Genomic DNA, 21934 nt, shown 5'->3' on the forward strand with positions numbered 1-21934 from the left:
TTTGTTTTACAGCATTTTATTCATATTGTTTCTTGATAAAATACACTTTGCTTACAAGTGCTGAATACAATTACTATCTTACATTCACCTTTATTTTACATAAAATATTTGACTTTTAAAACATAAAATAACACACATTGTGTTCTGGAATACCAACACCTCCTGCACTAAGAATCACAATCGTATTATTTCACGGTTCCGCAGGGGAAAACATTGACTCATTAATTAAAAATCAGAGTGTTTTGTAAAATGTCACAGGCATATAAGGTTGGGGACAGAGGCAGTGGTAAGTCATGCATTGCAACTCTATCAAATGAAACGAAAGCAGTAAATAAACAACGACAGTCAACCACTGGTGTTTTCAGGTCTGACAAATTAAAATATTTCCAAAGACCCAAATATCAGTTTTTAAAGATTCAAATCAGTTCTAAGGCCTAATATAAATGGAAGTATCACAGTTATGTTCAATGAGTCTCTTGAATGTTTATATGCTGCATATGTATATATATGTAAATGAAAGCGATAATTTACCCATTGAAAACCAGTTACCCGAAAAACAATCTCACACCCAAAGACATTCAGCACAACCCCACCACCACGCTAGTAAATGTTATTCATACAACACAAACACTATAACCTGATGGATTTTTTTCTTTCTGTAATAAGCTAGACTTCGAGTAATCAATAAAGTGAGCCGTAAGTGTCACACAGATATTATTAGTCAATTAAAAATCCACTGTGAGGGAACATCAATTCATTGCAGGCAAAACTAGCCACACAAAAAGACTATCACAAGGGCCCTGGTACAAAAAAATGTGTAAAAAGTTTGTACACTTAGTTCAGACAAAGGTATACCAAAATGGGACAGCCAATATAAAGATATAGTAAATACCCTGTTTCTGAAATGTTTCGTAAAATGATTTGTATATAGACTTCTTTTTATTAAAATATATTACTTAAAATATATTACTTTGCTTAACTAGACAGACATTAAAAACAAAAATTGATTATCTAGTTACCATAAATTGACTTTGGTATATTACCAAGCAAATCTTATCTAAAATTCGTTTACTTTTCTATTGCCTGGAAGGCAGACGATAAAAAAAAAAAAAAAAACCTAACTCAAAGATGCACCAAGACTTTTTTTAAGACACAGTACATAGACCTATTGGTATCAAAATGTATCTGTTTAGCAGAATTGTTTCAGGACAGATATTGAACATTATTTCATTTTGCACCATGATTGAAATTATGATTTGTGTTGGACAGTATTTCTCAAACAAAAACCCAATCAGACAACGGATATGTGTAGGCAAGATACAAGAATGCTTAGTAGAAAATGTTTGTACATCTCAAAGAAAGTCAGTATTTACAATATAAAAAACAAACAAAAAACTTCATATAACCTCCCTTCTGAGTGTTTAACTTCATTGCTCATATAGTTTATCCCTAAAAACTAAGGTTACTGGGAATACCTACTATTCCAATTAGAGGCAATGTCATTCATGTGACGTAAACAACTCAAATGATTAGACACAGGCTATTGAAATGATTAAGACCTGTTTTTTTCTTTTTTTCTCCTGAGAGGGTACAATAGATTACTTGATTAAGAAGTGCTTTAATTCTCTTTATCCTTACAAGTCATTTTTTGAAGGTATAGCAAAGGTAAAGTCATTTTCTGAACATAAAAAAGTGCAACCCTAATAAATCCTATTTTTTTCTGAAGAAAATGATGTAAGGGGCTAATGCTCTTAATTTTATAAATGTTGTAAATATACAAATTATTGCCATTATCAGCATAAACCTGTTCTCACATTCTTCTCTAAAGTGAAACCCACCAATGTAAGAGAAGTGCAAGCCTGTTAACGTATTTGACAAAACTCCCTTCTCTCCCATAAATAACTTTTAACAGTACCATATAAACCTAGTAACAAGGCAGGTTAATATATTAGGTTTACATATTCACAGTAATTCTGGAAAGCAATTGGTATTTCAGTTGTGTGGTTCACAAAGGCTAAAACCAACCGAAAAAAATTGTTTTGCAGGAGAAGCAAACACTAAATATTGATGTTATATGTTTCTAATCCAGCAAAATAGTGTGAATTGTGTCTAAAAGATTCATAATCTGAGGGGTAGGGGCGGTGGGGGCATAATTTTTAACATCTACAAAAATAGTAGTATATTGATTTCCATTTCTGAAATTGTTACAAAAATATTAAAGAAAAGAAACAAGCCTTAAATATTGCCACTATTCAGTATTGAGTCTTGAGTCTAAAGAAAGGTGCTCAATGAATGAGAGGAAGAATTATTCGTGTTACATGCCTCATATTCTACTATTCTAATTGTCTTTCTGCTGTAAAGAAATGGGGCACAATGGGGCAAATTCACTAAACAGTTGCACCACTTTTGAGTGCTGCATTTCAGCGCAAAAACCTGCATCTTTTTCACTAGCCATTCGCAATCCAGTTCAACCAGGCGCTTAAAGCACTGGAACGGGTGTCTGGACAGTAGTGCAGCCATACTGAACAGTCCAAGTAAAGCTTGCCATATCACGGAAGTCTGCTGCATTCTCCACAACTAAGTACTCAGAACTAGAGGTCTTCTCGGGTCCACTTGGATCCAAAAAACTGAGGTCCAAAACTTTGACGGACACGGATCGGGTTCGGTATTAGTGGCCTCGGGTCTTGGGCAATTTAAAATAAATATGCTTTTTCAGAATGGACCCGAGAAGACCTGAATTCTTTTAAACTAAGTCGGGTATTTAACTAAATTGTATTATTTAAACCAATTCTATGACAAGACTCACTTTTTCTAAGATCTCTCTGAATCCACGCTTCTATGTGCAATGGACTCTATGCACAGTTGCTCCAAATTTTTGCCTACCGTTTCAACGAGCACCGTCAGCATGGATTTTAGACTCACTGCTTGCAAGATCTTCCATGGATTATGGCGAGCAATGTCAACTGAAGTGCCATCTCTCACACCCTCTAGTAACAAGGAGAAAGGCTTTAAATTGGAAGTTTGAGGGCAAGTATTCTCAAGCTAACAAGCTAGCTAGCTTCATTTGTAACAGTTTATATTATTATACGTTTAGTCTTCTGTTTAACCAATAATATAAAGTAGCCTAGTAATAAATAAGTAAATAAATAAATTAAAGTAATGGAGCAGCGGCCAAATCAGTCAGCAGGACACCATTTTTCCTGACTGACTGCGGGGCTGCAGGCATCAATGCCGTTTACATTCGGGTCCAGTCAGGTTTGAAAATAAATGCCGTAGGGTTGGACTCGGGTCGGGTTTTTCTTTTAAACAAATTAATTCATGCACGTCGGGTTCGGGTAAGAAGTGATTCGGTTCGGGTGCAGATTTTAGGACCCGAGAAGACCTCTACTCAGAACTGACTTACAAGAACAGCACTTGTAGCTGGCCATGTTTACAAGCAACATTACCTGATATGCATAATTCCTTTCTTGAATCGGCCACTAAAATAAAGCAGAATGTACGTGCAAGTAAGCAGCACTATTAGCAGGTGCAATTCATTCTTAGTGAATTCCCCCCAAAGAAAAACAGCACAACAGTCTTTCTCAAATGACAATGGGCACATGAATAGGTTACCACAGCGAGAGCGTCACTGCTGTACTGTTGTAACATTTCTGCTACCCTCACTGCAGTGATTGTTTTTTTGAATTAATGAACGTGTTGCAGTTTATCCTCATGACCATTATCGTACCACCAAACATGCGACACATAGTTTGGATGGACCAATGCAATCATCATGACAGAATGCGCCACATCCCTTGCACATAATCATGGCCTTCAGCCGACAGTAGCACTTTGATTGGACGTCCTCCATCCCAGAGGTTTCTATGTAGGCTTGCTCAGGTGAGGTCTCACCCTGACTGCTCTGATCCAGTAGGTGACCTGCAGGTATGGCAGTGACAGTGACTGAAAAAGACATCATACCTCCACTAGCCGTTTCACCATCACCACTGCAAGACACAGTAGGAGAAGTTGGAGTGTCAGCCATGCTGTGGTTCAGTGCATTAGGGACAGACATGCTGATAGTGCCACCATACTGAGGTCCATTATGGGCTTTCTGAGACAAAAACGTGCGTTGGTGACAGTCACTTAACTGATATCGCTCTGTTTTATCCTGTATACTGCTGCACATATCAAGCTGTGTTCTTGAGCATATTTCTTTGGTTCTAGTAGAAGTGCTGCCTCCTTCTTTGCTGGATAAACAGCTCACTGATGGAGATTCAGACTTTATGTCAGAACAGGGTTGGGATGCCAAACCATCATCTGGTTTATTGATGAAACAACCCTGCTGTTCCACTTTGATCCTTGGGAAATTCAGGTGCCCTTGAGAGGTGGTGTGAAACCCTGCAAGTGATTCTGTCTTCCCTTTCACACTCTCCTCTGCTTCAATTTTCTCTTTCTTCAGGTTAGCAAGGGCAGAGCTGGTATTACAAGCTAGGTGCGGCCGTTTGCTGCTCTCGGATACTCTACCGTATGTGGAGACATTGAGGAGGTAGTGTCCTGTCATAGCTGGCTTAGATAACCTCTTCCGTCCAAAGATTCCTAGATGGACACTCTGGTCTAGGCTGCTCTCAAGGTGACCTAACTGACAGGATTGAAACTGAGAGGGTTGACAGTCTGAATTGGTGTGCTTCTGCTCACATTTGAGCCTTAGTGGATGGAGAATCTGGTCCTGAGTGCCAACTTTGACCAACTTGTCCATACTTCCGACTTGCATCACAGATGAACAAAAAGGAATTTGGTTCCCCAATTTACTGACATCTTCTTGGTTTGTTGGGCTATCATTTTTAAACCCAGCAGTGGTGGTACCAAGGTTCTCTTTATCTTTGGCAGATATGGCCATAGACTGAACCTCCACCTTGGCTAGTGGCTTTGGGAGGATCTTTTCTAATGGAACCTCTTTACCTTGAAGAAGCTGGGTGACCAGAGGATTGTTTGCTGGGATTGAAGAGCTAGGTTTGGTCACTAACGCTGCTGAAAAAGGTGTCTGCTGTGGTCTCTGGTTTTGTGCAATTGTGTTTGACATAGTTAAGTTTCCTGCCTGACTTGAAGGTGCTGGTGTCCCTCCAGGACTGAGGAGGTTGTGTTGATCCTTGCCCGTTGGGTTCAATGCGCACTGAGTGGTTTGCGACCCCGTCAAAGAGCGATTTTCTTTTAAAAAACCCTGTGCAGTGAAGTCTAGTACAAAACCGGGGTCTGTGTGTCCAGTAAAACCTGAGGAAGGAGAGGTTTGTGAGAGAGTCACTGTGCCTTCAGGGGCCGGAGATTCAGAGCTTAGCTTTATAGGCGACACAGATTGACTTCTGCTGCTTGCTGGTGAAAAATCTTCAGACAGGGACCGAGCTGGAGAGGGTGTTGAGGTACCTCCAACTGAGCCGGTTCCTCTCGAGGAAGATAACCCGGCTGCTGCAGCAGCACGCTGTGCACGTGCCAACTGGGCTTTTGCCTTGATGTCAGCTAGAGTGCGCGCACCGGTGCGACCAGGCCGAATGCTAGGTGGCGTCAAGGGAACAGGAGTCCTTGGAGATACCTGCTCAATACCGGCAGGGGCAGAGAGAATTCTTGACACTGGGATCTGCAAAGAGAGAGTTTAAGTGTTACTATCAGAGCCAAAATTCCACTGAAGTTAACATTTAATGTCAAAAAAGTTCTTTCTGTAGAAAAACTTTATACCACGATAAGAGGGTGTTTGTGGGTAGTTGCCAGGAGATTGCTATTGTGGTTACTAAAGGGTTCTGAGGCGGTTTTAGCATGCTGTTATGATTGCTAGAGTGTTCTCGATAGATGCTAGTGCATTCCAAGGTGGCTGCAAGAGTGTTGCTTTGAAAATCTCTCCTCAACAAGTCACACAATATGAGTTGCAAATAAAGTAGCACAAATGACACTTATGAATACACTGGGCGTGACCCTTGTCAACTGCTTAAAACTGGCAGTAACTCATCAAATTGCACCTTATAGTGTAGACAGTATCAATGATTATAATGGGCTCTACTGGCTTTTGATGCATTGCATCATCACTCTCATCTGGTGTAATCAGGGTGTAACACTGCAGTTTAATACTTAGGGTGAATTTAGGGGTTTTTTTTGTTTCAAAAGAAATAAACCTAAAACTTACTTTGAGAGGAGGTACTCTCTGTTCTACTTTTTCTTTATCTGTCACAGTGGATGACGTTTCTGATGAAGAGACACGGGGCTTCTTCTCTGTTCTTAGCTCTGTATCCAGTTCAGTAGAGAATTTTCTCTTCAGAGGCTCAGATGTGACAGCGGTTATTGGAGATCCAGCCTTATTGCTCTCCGTTATCTGTTCAGCGTTACCTACAGGACTTTCCTCTTTAGTGGTCTGTGTCTCCATTCCTTTCGAACAGGGGACTACCGCTTCCAAAGGAGATGCTGGGGGCTTACATGTGATCTCATTCTCCAGCGTTTTCTCACTGCAAGGTTTGGGATCCACTGCTTTTTGAACAGAGGACTCTGAAATAAATTCTTCCTGTGTATCCTTCCTTATGTCTAAAGATAAACGTGATTGCTCTGAAGCAGGAGGTTTGACTGGCTCTTCAGGGAAGGCATGTGTTACTGTTGATTTCACATCTCTGGATCTCAACTCCATGTGGATGACCTCTGTCTGGTTTATCTTCTGAGACTCTTTGACAATCTCTGGCTTTCCTGATAGGACTGAGCTTTTAGCTGGTTCAGGAATGTCCATGGATTCTGTCAGCTCTTTGGATTCCTCTATACTCAGTCCAGAACTGAAAGGCAAGAAAAGACTGAAGATTAGCAAAAAGAATATCAAAAACAAAACATCACCTACGATACAGCAAACTAATGACCCACTACTAAATTTTCCGGCCTCACATTGATTGGATACCAAAATAAGGCATAGAACTTCATGACAGGAATCACACTGTAAAGAATGATCGTGATTTTAACGGTAAAACACTGTAAAAACACTGGTCTTCCTTTTAATATACAGTGAATAACTGTAATATATCTAACCTGTAAAATACTGTTAAATTTACAGTTTTTGGAAGTGAATAAGAACAAGTCATTGTATAATTTACAGTGAAAAAACGTAAATTTACATTTCCAGGATTCCCTGCGTGACACTTCACATATTATGTATTTTTGTTGAAATAACTAATTTATGCAATTATGTCTTAGGTTTTTCTAATCAGTTATGTATATTAGGGTTTTAAGTTATATCTAACGTTGTTGAATTAATGTTTATTGCATTACTTTAGTGTCCTGTGTTACTATGATGGTGTTTTGTGCTTATGTGAACGACACTGTGCACCTTTTATATATTAGTATTTACCTTCTCAGCTTGTGGAAAAGCTGCTTGTGATGAGCTTTGATTCATCATGTGACATTCTCATCACCACCTGTTTTTGGTGGTTGTCAGTGTATTACAAAGGTACAAAACAGATATTAGTACTTCAATAGGTTGGTATATTAACATTATATCAGTTAATTTTTTTTTTTTTTTTTTTAACTGTAAATTTAAGTTAAATCTGTAAAACCTAAAATGTTGCTACCGGATTTTTTTTACACTAAATTTCTGGCACCCACAGCTGCCGGGTTTTTTTTTTTAAGTGCACGATATATGTCAGAGGCACTTCATTCAGTGAGTGTGACAGACCCACAAGTAACAAGTGGCAATATTTCAGTAACAGAACTGTACACCCCCTGACCTTCACAATTTTCAGATTTTCTTTTTTCAGTATTTCCATAAGGTGTGGTGGCTGACTCACTGTTCACCATAGTAGCTCTCAAAGAAATGCTCTTTCCAAAGTTCCACCTTCTTTTCCTTCTCAATTTCTTGCCGCATTCTCAGTCTCAGCTCTGGGGTAAACTCACCTGAGAACACAGTCATGCATAAGCCACACAAAAATATTGCAGATAAATCTGCTTATTACAAGTTACCAAGTACCTTTTTTTTGTGTAACTAGCACCAAGTAACTTTTTCTTCGGTAAAAAGGTTTACTCCTAAATAGTTTTACTTTTTTTTTTATATGTCTTTTGAAAAATGCTTAAGAATAAGTACATTCACGTTAAATGAAGTCTCCTTTGATATTGCCTCCTTATGGGGGCTGCCATGTTGAGATCACATGACCTGTTAAATACTACTTATTTTATCTTGATAACCACTCATTTGCTGGACACTTTCGGTTGTGGTGTGGAATAAATTAAATGGGAGTGCAAAGAATACCTCCAAATAGGGTATTTCTATAATTGTGTGATGCTGTATCCACACTGAGAGTAAAAAAATGTCAAGACCAATGATGTATCAGGCAGTGAAATTGTAACAAAAATTTACTTAGTTCACATTTAAGACACAAGGACAATAACTGACCCTCTGACAACCTCTCCTTCCAAGATTGTGCTGCTGATGTGAAGAATTCATTGTTCAAGGCAGAGCTGGTCACCTTCAATGCTCCATCTATACTAGCCTGCAACAAAGAGAGACCACTCAGCACCACAATTGGTTCATCAATAACAATCAGTGATTCATGATCCACAAAAACATACTGTATGTTGAACACAGCAGGGTTCTTCTGCATTTCACTACCTGCTGGTCAACATCTGGGAGCATCTTAAGAAGCTTCTGTTGACACTCTGTAGGCAACAGTGAGAATGTGTGCTTGTTGATAAGTGCTCGCAAGTTGGTGTTGACAAGGATGGAATCTGGTGTCTCAACATCTATCTCACACTTGGTACGCCTCAGTTGTCCTGAAAAGCCAAAGCGGTGGGATCAGTTACACAATCTCATGTGCTGACACAAATGGCATCAATCTGTGATGATACTCACTGGCACTGAGCCGACTGGAACGCTGAGACACCTTTCGGGCACCAGTCGCGTGGCACACATCTGCTTTGACAGAGGAGGACGAGCTGGAGGTAGAGTTCTGTGGACTGGCAGGGCGGCGCTCTGTCTGTTTCAGCTCCCAGGCTACAGCAAACAGACATACGGTTTTATATTTCTTTTGTATTTACATAAACCAACAAAAGTTTGGACACACCTTTTATTTCTTACATCACAGTCAGAAAGGTAAAATTCACAATGAAAAATAGTGCCTAGTGAAACTGTAAAAATGCTGTAGTAACAAAAACAGTATGTACAGGATTTGGAGGAGTCACGAGCCATGTCTTTGACGGTCTTGAGGAGCAGCCGTGGGCTTGAGGCGTTGGGGATTCCACATTGCCGGCGCTGATTCCTCTGCTGCTGCTGTTTCAGTGCCTATAAATGAAGAAATGGAGAATGTCCATAAACCCACAGATTACCTAACATAAGTTATTTCTGTGTTGCCAACAAAGAGCACAGAGGCTCTCTCAACATCATAAGGTTTAAACCAGTCAGCAGTGGTTAATATCATAGTGGGTTTATATAGTTTACCTTTTAATGAATTTTCTTAGGTTTTCCAACAATTAAGTTGTAATAAAAAAAATAATAAAAAAAAAAAATATATTATTCTTTTCACTCCTCTATCAGAAATCTTGCGAGGAGCACTGGTCGAGGCAAATTTATGGTGAAATTATTGTCTTTCCACTTCCGTATTATGGCCCCAAAAGTGCTCACTGGACCATTCAGAAGCTTAGAATGGCGCCTATAACCAATGCCATCATTATGGTTTGCAACAATTAGGTTGCGAAGGTCTTGAGACAGCTCTTCGCTTTTACCCATCATGAGATGTGTCTTGTGTGACACCTTGGCAATGAGACCTTTTTGTAGGCCATCATTTGGGACTGAACCAGCTGTTATTAATTTCCACTTAAAGGGGGGGCTGGATTGCTTTTTAATTACTGTAAGTTTTCAGCAGTTGTCTTGGCTTTCCATGCCTTTTTGCGCCTCCCTTTCTTCATGTGTTCAATACTTTTTCCCTGTGTCATTTCACATTATTACACATAACTTAATTTCTGAACTTATTTTTGTTTGTTTCTTTGTATGTATGGCTTACTTGGGTTGTTACCAACATCTGGTGAAAATTTCATGTCAATAGCACCTTTGGAAATATATTTACTGAGAGAAATGATGACGTGTTCAATACTTATTTCCCCCGCTGTATATATAGGCTATATCATTGAATTAATTATCCAAATAGGCATTACCACATGGTTATTCAATATATAAAGCATTTTTATGTTGAATTTCAAGCAAAAACGAACATAATGTGATATGCCGTTATCGTAACAAAAAATACCATGAAAATAAGACCCCCAATGTTATTTTCAGCAATTATTATTTATAACTTGAGAGATAACCATTAATAAGAGGTGTAAATGGCAGCACCTGTTTGAGGGCCTTCTTGCTGTGTTTCTGTGATGGGGACATGAGTTTGCTGCTGGAGACTGACGGAGACGAACAGCGAGACTGTGGGGAGGACGGCTGAGACTGCAGTTTTGTTGGCACTGCAAATGATTGGAAAGCAATACAGTGGGTATATTTGGACATCTGTACCACAAACACAAGTAAACAGGCATATGCAAAAACTTAATTTCACTCTGTGACAAGTCATTCAAGGTCAATTTAATACAAATACACAAGTTTGCAAATACATCGAAAAGTACACTATAATTAAATTATTACTTATTAATTTATAAGTTGAGTTGTTATCTTGCAGTAAACACTGCTTTTCCATGACCGCTATAAATTCATAAATACACTTTTGCTGGAAAACAAATACATACTGTGTGATGATTTGTTTATAAATGCCAACTGCAATCCTTTCTTCCTAATTTTTACAAGACTATCACAAGCTAGATAACTTGATCTTGTGACACATTTAAATAAGCAGAATTCTCAACAACATTATTCAGTACATCACAAAAAAAACTAATGTTTAAGTCGGCAAGGCATAAAAATATTTTCAGCAAAGTAAGATGTAGTGGCAACAAAGTACTGGTCCAAAATAATGTACTAAAAGTCAGAATCTAACCCCCCCCCCCCCCCCAATATATATATATATATATATTTCACTGTAATATAACAAATGGTGCAATATAAATAAACTTTCACTTTGACTAATAGATCCATTCAGTCAAACTAAAGCACATTTATAAAAAGGAGTGTTTAAAAAAAATGCTTGATCAAACTAACTCTCATGAATTATATGCTACTGCTGCAGTAATTATTTCCTGGTCTTTGCTGAGTTAGTTTCTCTTTCTGACACAACAATCCTCATCTTCTCAATTCACTTCTTCAAAGTTTCATCAGCATATTAAGACAAGGTGTTACTTACAGTACTTGGTTCTGCAGGAATTCGCTCTATTAGAGTGCATTATTCTCAAATACTTAGTTAAAAAGTTTCTACAAGACAGCTTGAGGTAAAGCCTGTATTTGTCTTGATAACTTCGTACTGCTCTCAAATATATGAGGAAGTGGTATCTATCTTGCAACAAAAAAAAAAAAGTCGAATTTCCTGTTTTAAGGGTGTTCTGCATTCAAAGAATATTTTGACTTGAAAGGAGCAAACCTACAATGTAACGTCATTTATACACATATCAGAATCAGCGTATGAGTTATACATTCATGGTTCAGAATGTCATCTACATGTTCATCTACATCCCATAACACGAGTCTTGATATCTAACAGTGATCATGGGACCATAGGTTACTGATACATTTACATGCAGTAAACCCTTTATACATACACAGATTTACTGTACAAATTTTTTGTATTTCTTCAAATCTTTAAATATAAGTGACAGACCGATATATTTTAGCAACCTGGTGTCAGTTTCAAAATCTACTGACAGGTTTTTTGTTGAGTGCAAATTCTGTTTAAAATTATTGTTATTTTATAATTGTTATTTAAAAAGACATTCTGTGATCAACTTATTTTCTCTTGTTAAATTGCATTACAGTATATGTTGTTTCACAATCATGCCCTGTTATATAGATCATCTGCACTGCTCTTTGCTCTTTAAAAATCATAACAGTCGACTTCTAATTAATATAATATATCAAGCGACTGAATATATTTAAAGGGATACTCCACTTTAAAATGAAAATTCTGTCATCATATACTCACTCTCATGTTGTTTCAATCCTTTATGAATTTCTTTCTTCTGCTGAACAGAAAGGAAGATATTTAGAAGAATGTCAGTAACCAGACAGTTTCTGGTCTCATTGACTTCCATAGTAGGAAAAAAAAGATATACTATGGAAGTCAATGAGACCAGAAACTGTCTGGTTACTGATATTTTTCTAAATATCTTCCTTTCTGTTCAGCAGAAGAAAGAAATTCATAAAGGATTGAAACAACATGAGGGTGAGTACATGATTCATTTTAAAGTGGAGTATCCCTTTAAACAAAATATAAGTAGAAATGCTTTTACTTTGTGTGAATGTTACAGACTGTCATGACACAATATACTTCACCATATAAAATGATGGCAACCTTAGGACAAAACCCAAAAAAATTATATCAAATAATTATGAGATATTTCAAGAGGCACAACCATAACAATCAGCCACAATTTATGGCTGTTTATTTATTAAAGGAAATGGCCTTTTCCCTGCTTTTGTTTAACAATAATTTCTGACCTGATCATCCTGTACAGTATGTTAGCAGTAGAGCATTAATATTTGAATATATTTGTAAATAAATATTTAACCATTAAAAAGTTTGGGATCAGTAAACAAAAAAAAAAAAAGGGTTGCATTAAAGGATTAAAGCAAGGACATAAGATTGATTTTTCAAATAAATGATGTTCTTTTGAACTTTATATTTATCAAAGAATTCAGAAAAAATGTTTCACGGTTTCCGCAAAAATATAATGCAGAACCGTCATCAACATTGATAATAATAGGAAATGTTCCTGTGCAACAAATCAGCATATTAGAATGATTTCTGAAGGATCACGCTGAAGACTGGAGTAATGATGCTGAAAATTCAGCTTTGTCATCAATATTATATTCTAAATTACATCGTAAAATATTAATAATTTGCAAATTGCAATGATGTTTCACAATATTACTGTTTGATCAAATAGCCAAAGTGAGTATAAGAGACTTCTTTCAAAAACATTTTTAAAAATCTTAGCAAACCCAAACTTTTGAACAGTAGTGTATGTTGCATTTAAAGTATGTAAATTTATGTTAAATGTTAAAATACTTTGTCCTATTCCAGTTTAATATACAAGAACAAGCCTTTTGTATGGTATTTCATAAAAGTGGAAGTGCTACAAATGCAAATATAGTGATCCAAGACAGGCCTATCCAGTGGCATGATTTTGGAAATCTGACCAATGACAGACAGGAATGTTCGGGTGTGGAAATGACACACTTCAGCTCTAAGTTTGGCTATTCAGAGCTCATAAAAATGTGGTACCTCTCCTCTTCCACCTTTCTCTGCGTCCATCTTTGCTGTAGGTAGTGGTGCTGGTATTTTCTGAGCATCGGGTATCAGACATGTTATCACTGCTGTCCTCTGAATCCTCTTCTGACAGTTCCTTCATCACATCTCCAATGTCCTTCTGCTCACATACAAATACAAACCATACTCAACAGATGCCAAACACTAATGTTCATAAAACAGCTCACTTGAATCTGATCAAACAGTTCATGTTAATTTATACATTTAATAAATCATTAGGAATGTGTAGAGCATAAATATATAGAAATTTGCTAGTTTTTATATAAAAAAAAAACACATCATTGATAAGTGTGGCTTGTTATACTAACGTTAACGGAGAATTAATTAATTATAACAGCAAATTGTAGAGTAAATATTCATGCCATTCAACAGAGCCGTAGTAACTTCCGAAAACAGACAAGAAATAGGAAACCGGCATTTATATTTACTTTTATTCATCATTTGGCAGGCACTTTTAGCAAATGCAACTTACTCAAGATATACATGTTATTAATATATACCTATATTGTATGTAAACCGTATGTAGTACATATGAAAGCGCTATATAAGTGCCTCATTCATTCATTCATTCATTCATTCATTCATTCATATTACCTTCAGTGTATAGACTCCCATTCGACCGGGGACCTTGTAGAAGATCCCTTCATCTCCACGTGAGTTTGTATGGAGCATGGCATTGAGACAGGCAAGAGGGGAAGTCCCACTAAAAATAAAAAAATTAAAATTCAGTTAACTAAATCAGTCACCATCTTTACACAACTGAAAAGCTGCAACAAAGATCACAGTTCAGTGGTTGGTTTCCAGATATTTGTGCATGAATGTGAATATACATTTAGATTTAAGGGGGCCATATTATTGCCCTTTTACAAAGTCTTGATTTTTTTTTTTTTTGTGGGTAGGGTGGGGGGTGGGGGGGTCTACTAGGATAGGTTTTTATGCTTGAATATTCAAACACATTATTTTTCACATTTTACATTGTTGCAGCACCTCTTTTCCTAGCCTGTCAGTAACGCTCTATTTAGTTCCTGTCTCTATGAAGCCCCTCCTTCTGAAAAGTGCAATGTCCTCTGATTGGTCGGCTGGACCAGTGTGTTGTAATTAGTCAAATGCTTTGTGTGTTTTGGAAATGGCACACACCTTACCATAACAGTGAGTTTCAACCATAGACAGTATATAAACTGGACACAGCGACCCCATAGGTTTCAACGGAGAGAAGTGAAGCAAATTAGAAGCCCTCACTTCCTGATGGCTGAGCGTACTGCGCAGACTCAAACTGAGCTTGACGACGTGGATGTGACGTGTGCAGCCTGCCTGACAGTTGTAAGTTTTCTAGTAGCTGTGCCAAACGAAATCTGAACCATTCCCTTTCGAATCTCGCAGAGACGGAGAGCGTGAGTAGGAGCTGTCCATGAGCTAGGAGCAGGAGCAACGTCATGACTCTCTATGGGCTTCTCCCTTGACTTTATCGGACTTTATGCCTCCACGCCCCCCCGATTGACTGCGAGCTTCTCTTCCTGTCTCTACGGTAATTTCCAGAGAGTCGCGTGGTTATGACGCAATCGTTAGCCTACTTTTACAAAAACTGCTTCTACGGGGCCATAACGTAAGATACAAGGTAATGGAGCCTTTTATACATTGTCGTGTTTCTTTAGAAATAAACAATGGACAAATGGAGTCTTTAAACGCCTCAGATGTAAAGTTATTCGCTGTCAAAGTGACGCCAAAATGAATGGGAGTCAATGGGATGCTAACAGCAGGTGAAGGCTTGTTAGCCAATGGCGACTCCCGGGGGTGGTACGGAAATCGAGCGCTCGATTACCCCCCTGGTTTCAACACTACTAACACAACTCAACCAGGCCTCAGCCCTTTATTTGCATGTGCCTTTGGCGGGAATTATTTAAATGAGGAATATTGTGATGTGTATGTTAACGAAAAAAAACCTCAAGACTGCAATGGAGGCGTTTCAGGGAAATGCCGCTCACTGAAATGGTATTGAAAGGGGGTGATTTCTGTAGTATTTACAGTATATACTATTATAGTTTATTAATATTTTGAATTAGCTTTTATTTTTATATTTTCCGTTTTCCTTTTAATATTAGTTTAATTATTAGTCATTTCTTTATATGCTTTTGTCAATTTTATTATATTACTTTTTAGGTTTCATTTATTTTTATTTCAGTTTTGGTCTTAGTTGAGTTTTTGTTTATTTCTAGTTAGTATTTTAGTGCTTAATTAATGTAACCAAAGCAACATTTCTAATTTTATTATTTTAATATTTTATTTCAGCTTTATTCCAATAAACAAAAATGCTTTAATAGTTCTGTCTTGTAGACAGTTTTGTTTTGTATAATTTGTCTTTCTTAGAAAGCAATTTTTTAAATAATGAATCGTAATGATAGGCTTAAGGAGGCTAAACAAGCATTCAGTACATAATGAAACATCTTCAAACAGAGCAAAACTGCCAGAAGCACAAGCCACTAGCCATTTCAGAGGACAAGCACTATGGTCAAAGCCATTAGGTCCTCGCTCTTGGGGTTTACAGAGACCCTTTGCATGCTGTCAACTGGGGACATGTTAATAACATGCATAGGGATTGGCTAATGGATTTAAGTTATTTGGGGGGGGGGGGGGGGGGGGGGGGTGCACTACTGTATTATCTTACCTTCTGGAAGACAACAGAGAAAAAAAAAAGAAAAAAAAAAAGAAATGTGATAATTAGATACTTTGCCACATTAAATTTTGCTTTGGAAAAATAAAACAAAAGACAGTAAATAAAACATAAAAGGTATATGACCTGGTACAGTTCAGGGGAAACCTGCACAATCTGAACTAGAATGTGTGTTTGATAAAGAAATTGCTATTTTAATAAAGAAATACTCAAGAAACATCTGGAGAATGACCTCACCTTATCTCCTTGAGCCTTTCTCTCTGAATTACTTGCAGGATCTCTTTATGACTCATCGGTGTGTTGGGGTACTTCTCGAGCACCTGCGAACAGTATTACAGGAACAAGTGAACAATTCAGCAATGACTCACTGTAGCAGTAACCGCAGAGAAAGGATGAAGTAGACGGAACTGATGGTCAGTCTAAAAGGAGGTTTGTTAGACAGTAATGCCTTTGAATTCTATCATTAATTGACCTCAGTGAAGCAGACAATCCCGTTCTGTGAAACTAACCTAGTTCTTATTATTGGGTCAGAGAAACATGTTAGTTTGGGCGAGATACTTTGAACTACATTCAAAAGTGGTTGTATTTTGAGAGTATGGGACACGCAAACAGACCATCTAATGCGGTACTCCATACTGAACTTGTGTCATATCGATCACAAGTTCAGTATGGAGAACCGCAAGGCTCAGTATTAGGACCGTTGCTTTTATTCCTGTACATGCTACCCTTGTGAGATATCATTAGGGAGCATGGCGTTAGTTTTCACCGTTACGCTGATGATACTCAGCTCTATATTTCTTTGCGCCCTGACGAAACATATACCAATTCACTAAATTAACGGAATGCATCACTGATATAAAAAAATTGGATGACTACTAGTAATTTCCTACCACTTAATTCTGAAGAAAAGAGATTCTAATTATTGGACCAAAAACCTCTGCAAGCAATAACCTAGAATACTGTCTAACACGTGATGGCTGCTCTGTCAGGTCTTCGTCGTCAATTAGGAACCTGGGTGTGCTCGTTCATACCAATATTTCATTTGAAAGCCACATTTCTAGCATCTGTAAAACCGCATTTTTCCATCTTAAAAATATCTAAATTACGACATATTCTCTCAATGACAATGCGGAAAAGTTAGTTCATGCATTCATGACCTCAAGGCTAGATTATTGTAATGCTCTTATGGGTGTTTGCCCTGCACGCTTAATAAACTCCAGCTGGTTCAAAACGCAGCAGCTAGAGTTCTTATTAGAACCAGGAAGTTTGACCATATTAGCCCGGTTCTGTCAACACTGCATTGGCTCCCTATTAAACATCCCATACATTTTAAAATCTTGCTAATTACTTGCAAAGCACTAAATGGCTTAGCCCCTCAGTACTTGAGCGAGCTCTTGGCGCATTATAGTCCTTCATTCATCTAAAAGTTTTGGCCAGCTGAAAATTCTTTTCTATTCTTTATTTTATTTTAAAGGGGACAATGCACATTAATTAACATGAGCAATCAAGTCCATCATGTAAATGTGCCAGATTTAGCCATACAGGCTAATTTACATCTGTAGTCCCTGGCAGGTTGATGGTAAAACAAAGAGAATACCTAGAATATCAAAATCAACTGCAGGCGGTAGATCCTTTTCTTACTTAGCACCCAAACTCTGGAATAGTCTTCCTAACCTTGTTCAGAAAACAGACACACTCAGTCAGTTTAAATCTAGACTAAAAACACATCTCTTTAACCTGGCATACACATAACACATTATCAAATTCTATTATTCAAATCAGTTAAATGATTGTTAGGCTGCATACATTAGGTCAACCGGCACCGGGAACACTTCCTATAACACCCGATGTACTTGTTACATCGTAAGAAGAATGGCATCTGCGCTAATACTAGTCTGTCTGTCTTATCCTTATCCTGAGGTTACCGTAGTCAGCCGGATCCGGTCCATATCCAGATCAGATGGTGGACCTGCACCTAGACACGACCAAAACGCAGCCCTGAATGTCAGCACAGACCGTATCTACAAGACAATCCCATGTGAAGGCCTCGTCGACATGACAGCCATCGGCACAGATCCTCAGCAAAGACCACAAGAACCAGACAGGTCCTCGGCACAGACCCTATGGCCAGCTTCGGCTCCATACCGGCGTGATGAATCTAATCTTCAAGCAAAAGGAACTAGATGAATATTTGAATGCTACCGATCCTGATCTGAAATTCTGACTTGTGATGCAGCCTGAATCATAAACACACCGTTTAGGGCCAGACAATATGTCATAGAATAATAATTTGTCACATAAATAATTATTATGTCACAGAATAATTATAATGATGAATAATAAGATTTATAACATGCATTTAGAAAATAGAAAGGGTGAATTTTCATTTCATGTTTTTATGTTTTATTAATGGGTTTTATTGTAATTGCATGTGTCCCAGTTCATTGTACTTTAAACCAGGGGGTATTCCAGAAAGCAAGGTTATCTTACCGTCAAACATTTTTCAATCTTTTCGTTTAATAGGCTAATCTTTACTAACTGTGAATAAGAAAAATATTGTTTGTTTGTTTGTAAAAAAAATGTATTCCGTTACAGTTACAAATTACTTTTTAAAAAAGTATTCAGTAACGTAATCCAAGCACCACAATATTAAAGTAATGTAATCTTTTGGATCCACATATCACTACGGTCAGTAAATATAGCGTTATTATGTCAAAATACTAATTTAATTAGTTTTACGTGAAACAAACCATTGAAATCCTGATAGTATTCCCACTTTTTACAAAATGTAACTATAATCTGATTACTTTGTTTTTTGACGTAACTGTAACGAATTAGTCACAAGGTTTTTGTATCCTGATTATAATGTTATTTCATGTACAGTATTCCATTACTTCCCAAACCTATCATATATAAATATATTAGAATAAAATAAAATAAACATCGCCTTGTTTTAATAGTGCTTTACATACTGATATAACTATATAATATTGTGCGCAATCTGTCACATTTAGTCATAAGCATTTACACTACTTTTTATTTTTATTATTATTATTTCTGCTGTAACTTGCTTTTCACTTATTACGAATTGGACGGTTTTTATTGTAATAACATGTGTCCAAGTTCATTGTACTGTAAACCTGTTATACAGTCATGACATAGGCCTAAGCTTTTTCAGTTTTATTTGCATTTCTGCTGTAACTCCTTTCGATCAGCATTACGATTTGGACAAAGAGACAGTTATTGGTCAAATGTGTGGTTGAGCTGTTGACCCGGACACTGCGAGTTGGAGATGTAACTTTACAAATCCACTCGTTCGAGAACCCCTGACTGATTCAGATTAACAAATAGTTAATTCAGATTCGTTAACCGATTCATCGAAAATATCCGACTGAAGACAAACAGGTGCATGATCAAAAGCTGTGAATATGTGTGAAACTTCAGTTTGAAGTCCTGAAGGGACACTTGTATCTCAGAAGACAAGTTCAGTTTCAGTGTCTCGCATATATTACAATCTGGGTCTGAAGTTAAATGCAACAGCAATGCGGAAAGTTCGTCTGAAATCAAAATAGCATTTCAAAACAAAAATTTTAACGACGTCAAAAAGTAAACAACAAGCTCTGTTTGACAAACTCGCGGTCTCTAAAGACGGTGATTCTAACCGTTTACAGCAGAAAACACTGCAGATTTCATAAACAAAAAGTAATATTACAGTGTCCTTGATAGGTTAATGAAAATACTGGGTTATTTTTGTGGGTTAGGTGAGCTGAGCTAAGCTAACTGGCTAACCAGCGAAGTGTCACTAGTCTACATAAGCGCGCTAAGCTGCCGCGCGCTTGCTAGCAACTGACAAGAACGTCATGCTAGTACAGACGTTTCATCAAATCACTTCCCGGATCAAAAAAGTTCCCAAATGTTACGTAAATATGGAGGAAACCAATTCATGCAAGCGTTATGTCATGCTTTATAGTGTATGGATCTAAATGCACTTTGGCAACACCAACCGAAACCAGGCCCCGAAATGCATACGCAATACTTCGTCTACACCAGCGGGTCATGAACTCATAAACACAGTTGTACAAGTGGGAGAACAAGGCGTAAACAAGCTCTCAAGAAGTCCTCTGTTTTACCGTTTTGGCGGCCTCTGCCCACGTCCTCCCCTTTTTCTTCTTCTGTCTCTCCCTCATGTCGGCGGACGGTCGCGAAAAATCGACCAGGGTGCTGTAGAAAGTGTTGATGTTGCTTTAGTTACCGTGCAAGACCTGCCATCTCTGCCATATTGGGTTTTTACTGTAAGAGACAAATCATGTGACCCTCTGGGAAACGTCATCTTACTGTACGATGACAGTTCAGGGGAAACCACCTACCTTAGGCTAGTACTCGCTCTCCATTGTTTTCATTTGTATAAACCTTTCAAACTCCAAGCAAACACACACGCTTGCACATAGTAGTGTGCCGATTAGCCTTAGTTTATACCGATTAAATTACATTCAAGGCATTTAGCAGATGCTATATCATCATGCGTTTATACAACATAAGCTTTATTTTCACATGTTAGATTACAGTGGTCAACAGAAGGTTTAATTTAATTTAAAAGTTAGCCTATGTATTTATAAAATGTATCTTAGACTTAACTTTATAATGCATTTAGGCTGTAATTTCACTAAATAACAAAATACAAAGCAAGTAGCAGTTATTAACAAAATTATTATTGATTATTATTATGTAACAAAAACATCACAAGCATACGTTTTAAGCAAACCTTTCACAAAAACTAGTTTGTGAGGGTACAAATTATAAAACAACAAATGCACTGCAATAGATAAGAAAAAAAATATTTGGACACTTTCTTGTAGTGATGTTTAAAATTAAAGCCAATGTGCACTTTTTGCGAGCAAATATGTTTTACACATTAAATAGCATTTTTTAGTAAGTATGAGTAAAATGATATTAGCAAACATCAAGAGATATGAATACTCAACTCATATTAGTCTTTAAAAAAATTCTACAAATTAAAAAAAAATACATTGGTGCAGGTCGCCCCCTGATGGGTGGTGCCATGTTGACACCACATGACCTGCCATGTTACGCGTTTTCATAAAGCAGAAACTTGCTGCAGTTCTGATATTGTGTTTTCTGGCCTGGCTCTGTGTACTTCTTTGATGTCAGCTGAAGTGCATTCGACTTATAGCTGATAACATGTTAATAATTTGAGTTATTAGATAAATTATGTTTATCAGATTTTAAAAGCATCTGAATGTAATATACCTAATTGCCTAAATCTACCCAAATGATTCAAAATTAATGGACAAATTAACATATATTTCAGGCAAATTGCCGGAAATTCTAAATTTGAGATTAATTGAGACCATTTATTATAATATATTGACAGTGAATTAAGAATTGTACAGTTGTTTTCACACAAACACTAACCTGAGAGTTAAAATGAACTCTTAATCTGAAATCATCTTTATTGATGATTGTATTTAGGCTTACACCTACCACATTAATAGACCTTTTAAAAGCCTTAAACAAATTAGAAAACACCACTGTGCAAGCTGGAGAACATAAATTAACTTATATTGAATACATACACTTCCATTCCTGTCTTTTGAGTATATGGTCCTCAAATCATGAAACATAAACACAAACATATAATGAACACCTTTAATGTAATAAACTGCACCTGTGGTTATTATATAGTGACATCATGTGAACTTGAGGGTAACTGACTAAAAAAATCCCAGGACCAGTTGGTAATCATAAATGTGCAAATATAAATATATAAATAGCTATGAAAAGTGAAATTAGTTTTAGGTTTAGCATTTGTTTAGAGTTGTCATTTGGTTTGATATTT

At 37.2% G+C, this 21934-nt stretch overlaps 1 protein-coding gene across 2 annotated transcripts; it reads right to left on the minus strand.

The window, feature by feature from the left end:
* On the minus strand, window positions 1-20368 carry asxl2 (ASXL transcriptional regulator 2). 2 transcript variants are annotated; one of them, XM_084393152.1, is made up of 12 exons: window positions 20208-20368; window positions 16315-16397; window positions 14004-14112; window positions 13365-13509; window positions 10322-10440; window positions 9154-9271; window positions 8843-8983; window positions 8603-8763; window positions 8387-8483; window positions 7785-7890; window positions 6152-6782; window positions 1-5611 (listed from the first exon to the last, which is right to left on the minus strand). In XM_084393152.1, the coding sequence occupies exons 1-12, from the start codon at window positions 20262-20264 to the stop codon at window positions 3719-3721; spliced, it is 3660 nt and encodes a 1219-aa protein (XP_084249278.1). In that variant the 5' UTR covers window positions 20265-20368; the 3' UTR covers window positions 1-3718. The 2 variants fall into 2 exon arrangements, with proteins under 2 accessions (XP_084249278.1, XP_084249279.1); XM_084393153.1 differs by lacking the exons at window positions 13365-13509; window positions 14004-14112; window positions 16315-16397; window positions 20208-20368 and adding an exon at window positions 11271-11601.
* Between the last annotated feature and the right edge of the window lie 1566 nt (window positions 20369-21934).

The sequence above is a fragment of the Rutilus rutilus genome (assembly GCF_951802725.1).
Source record: "Rutilus rutilus genome assembly, chromosome: 21".
Taxonomy (NCBI): Eukaryota; Metazoa; Chordata; class Actinopteri; order Cypriniformes; family Leuciscidae; genus Rutilus; species Rutilus rutilus.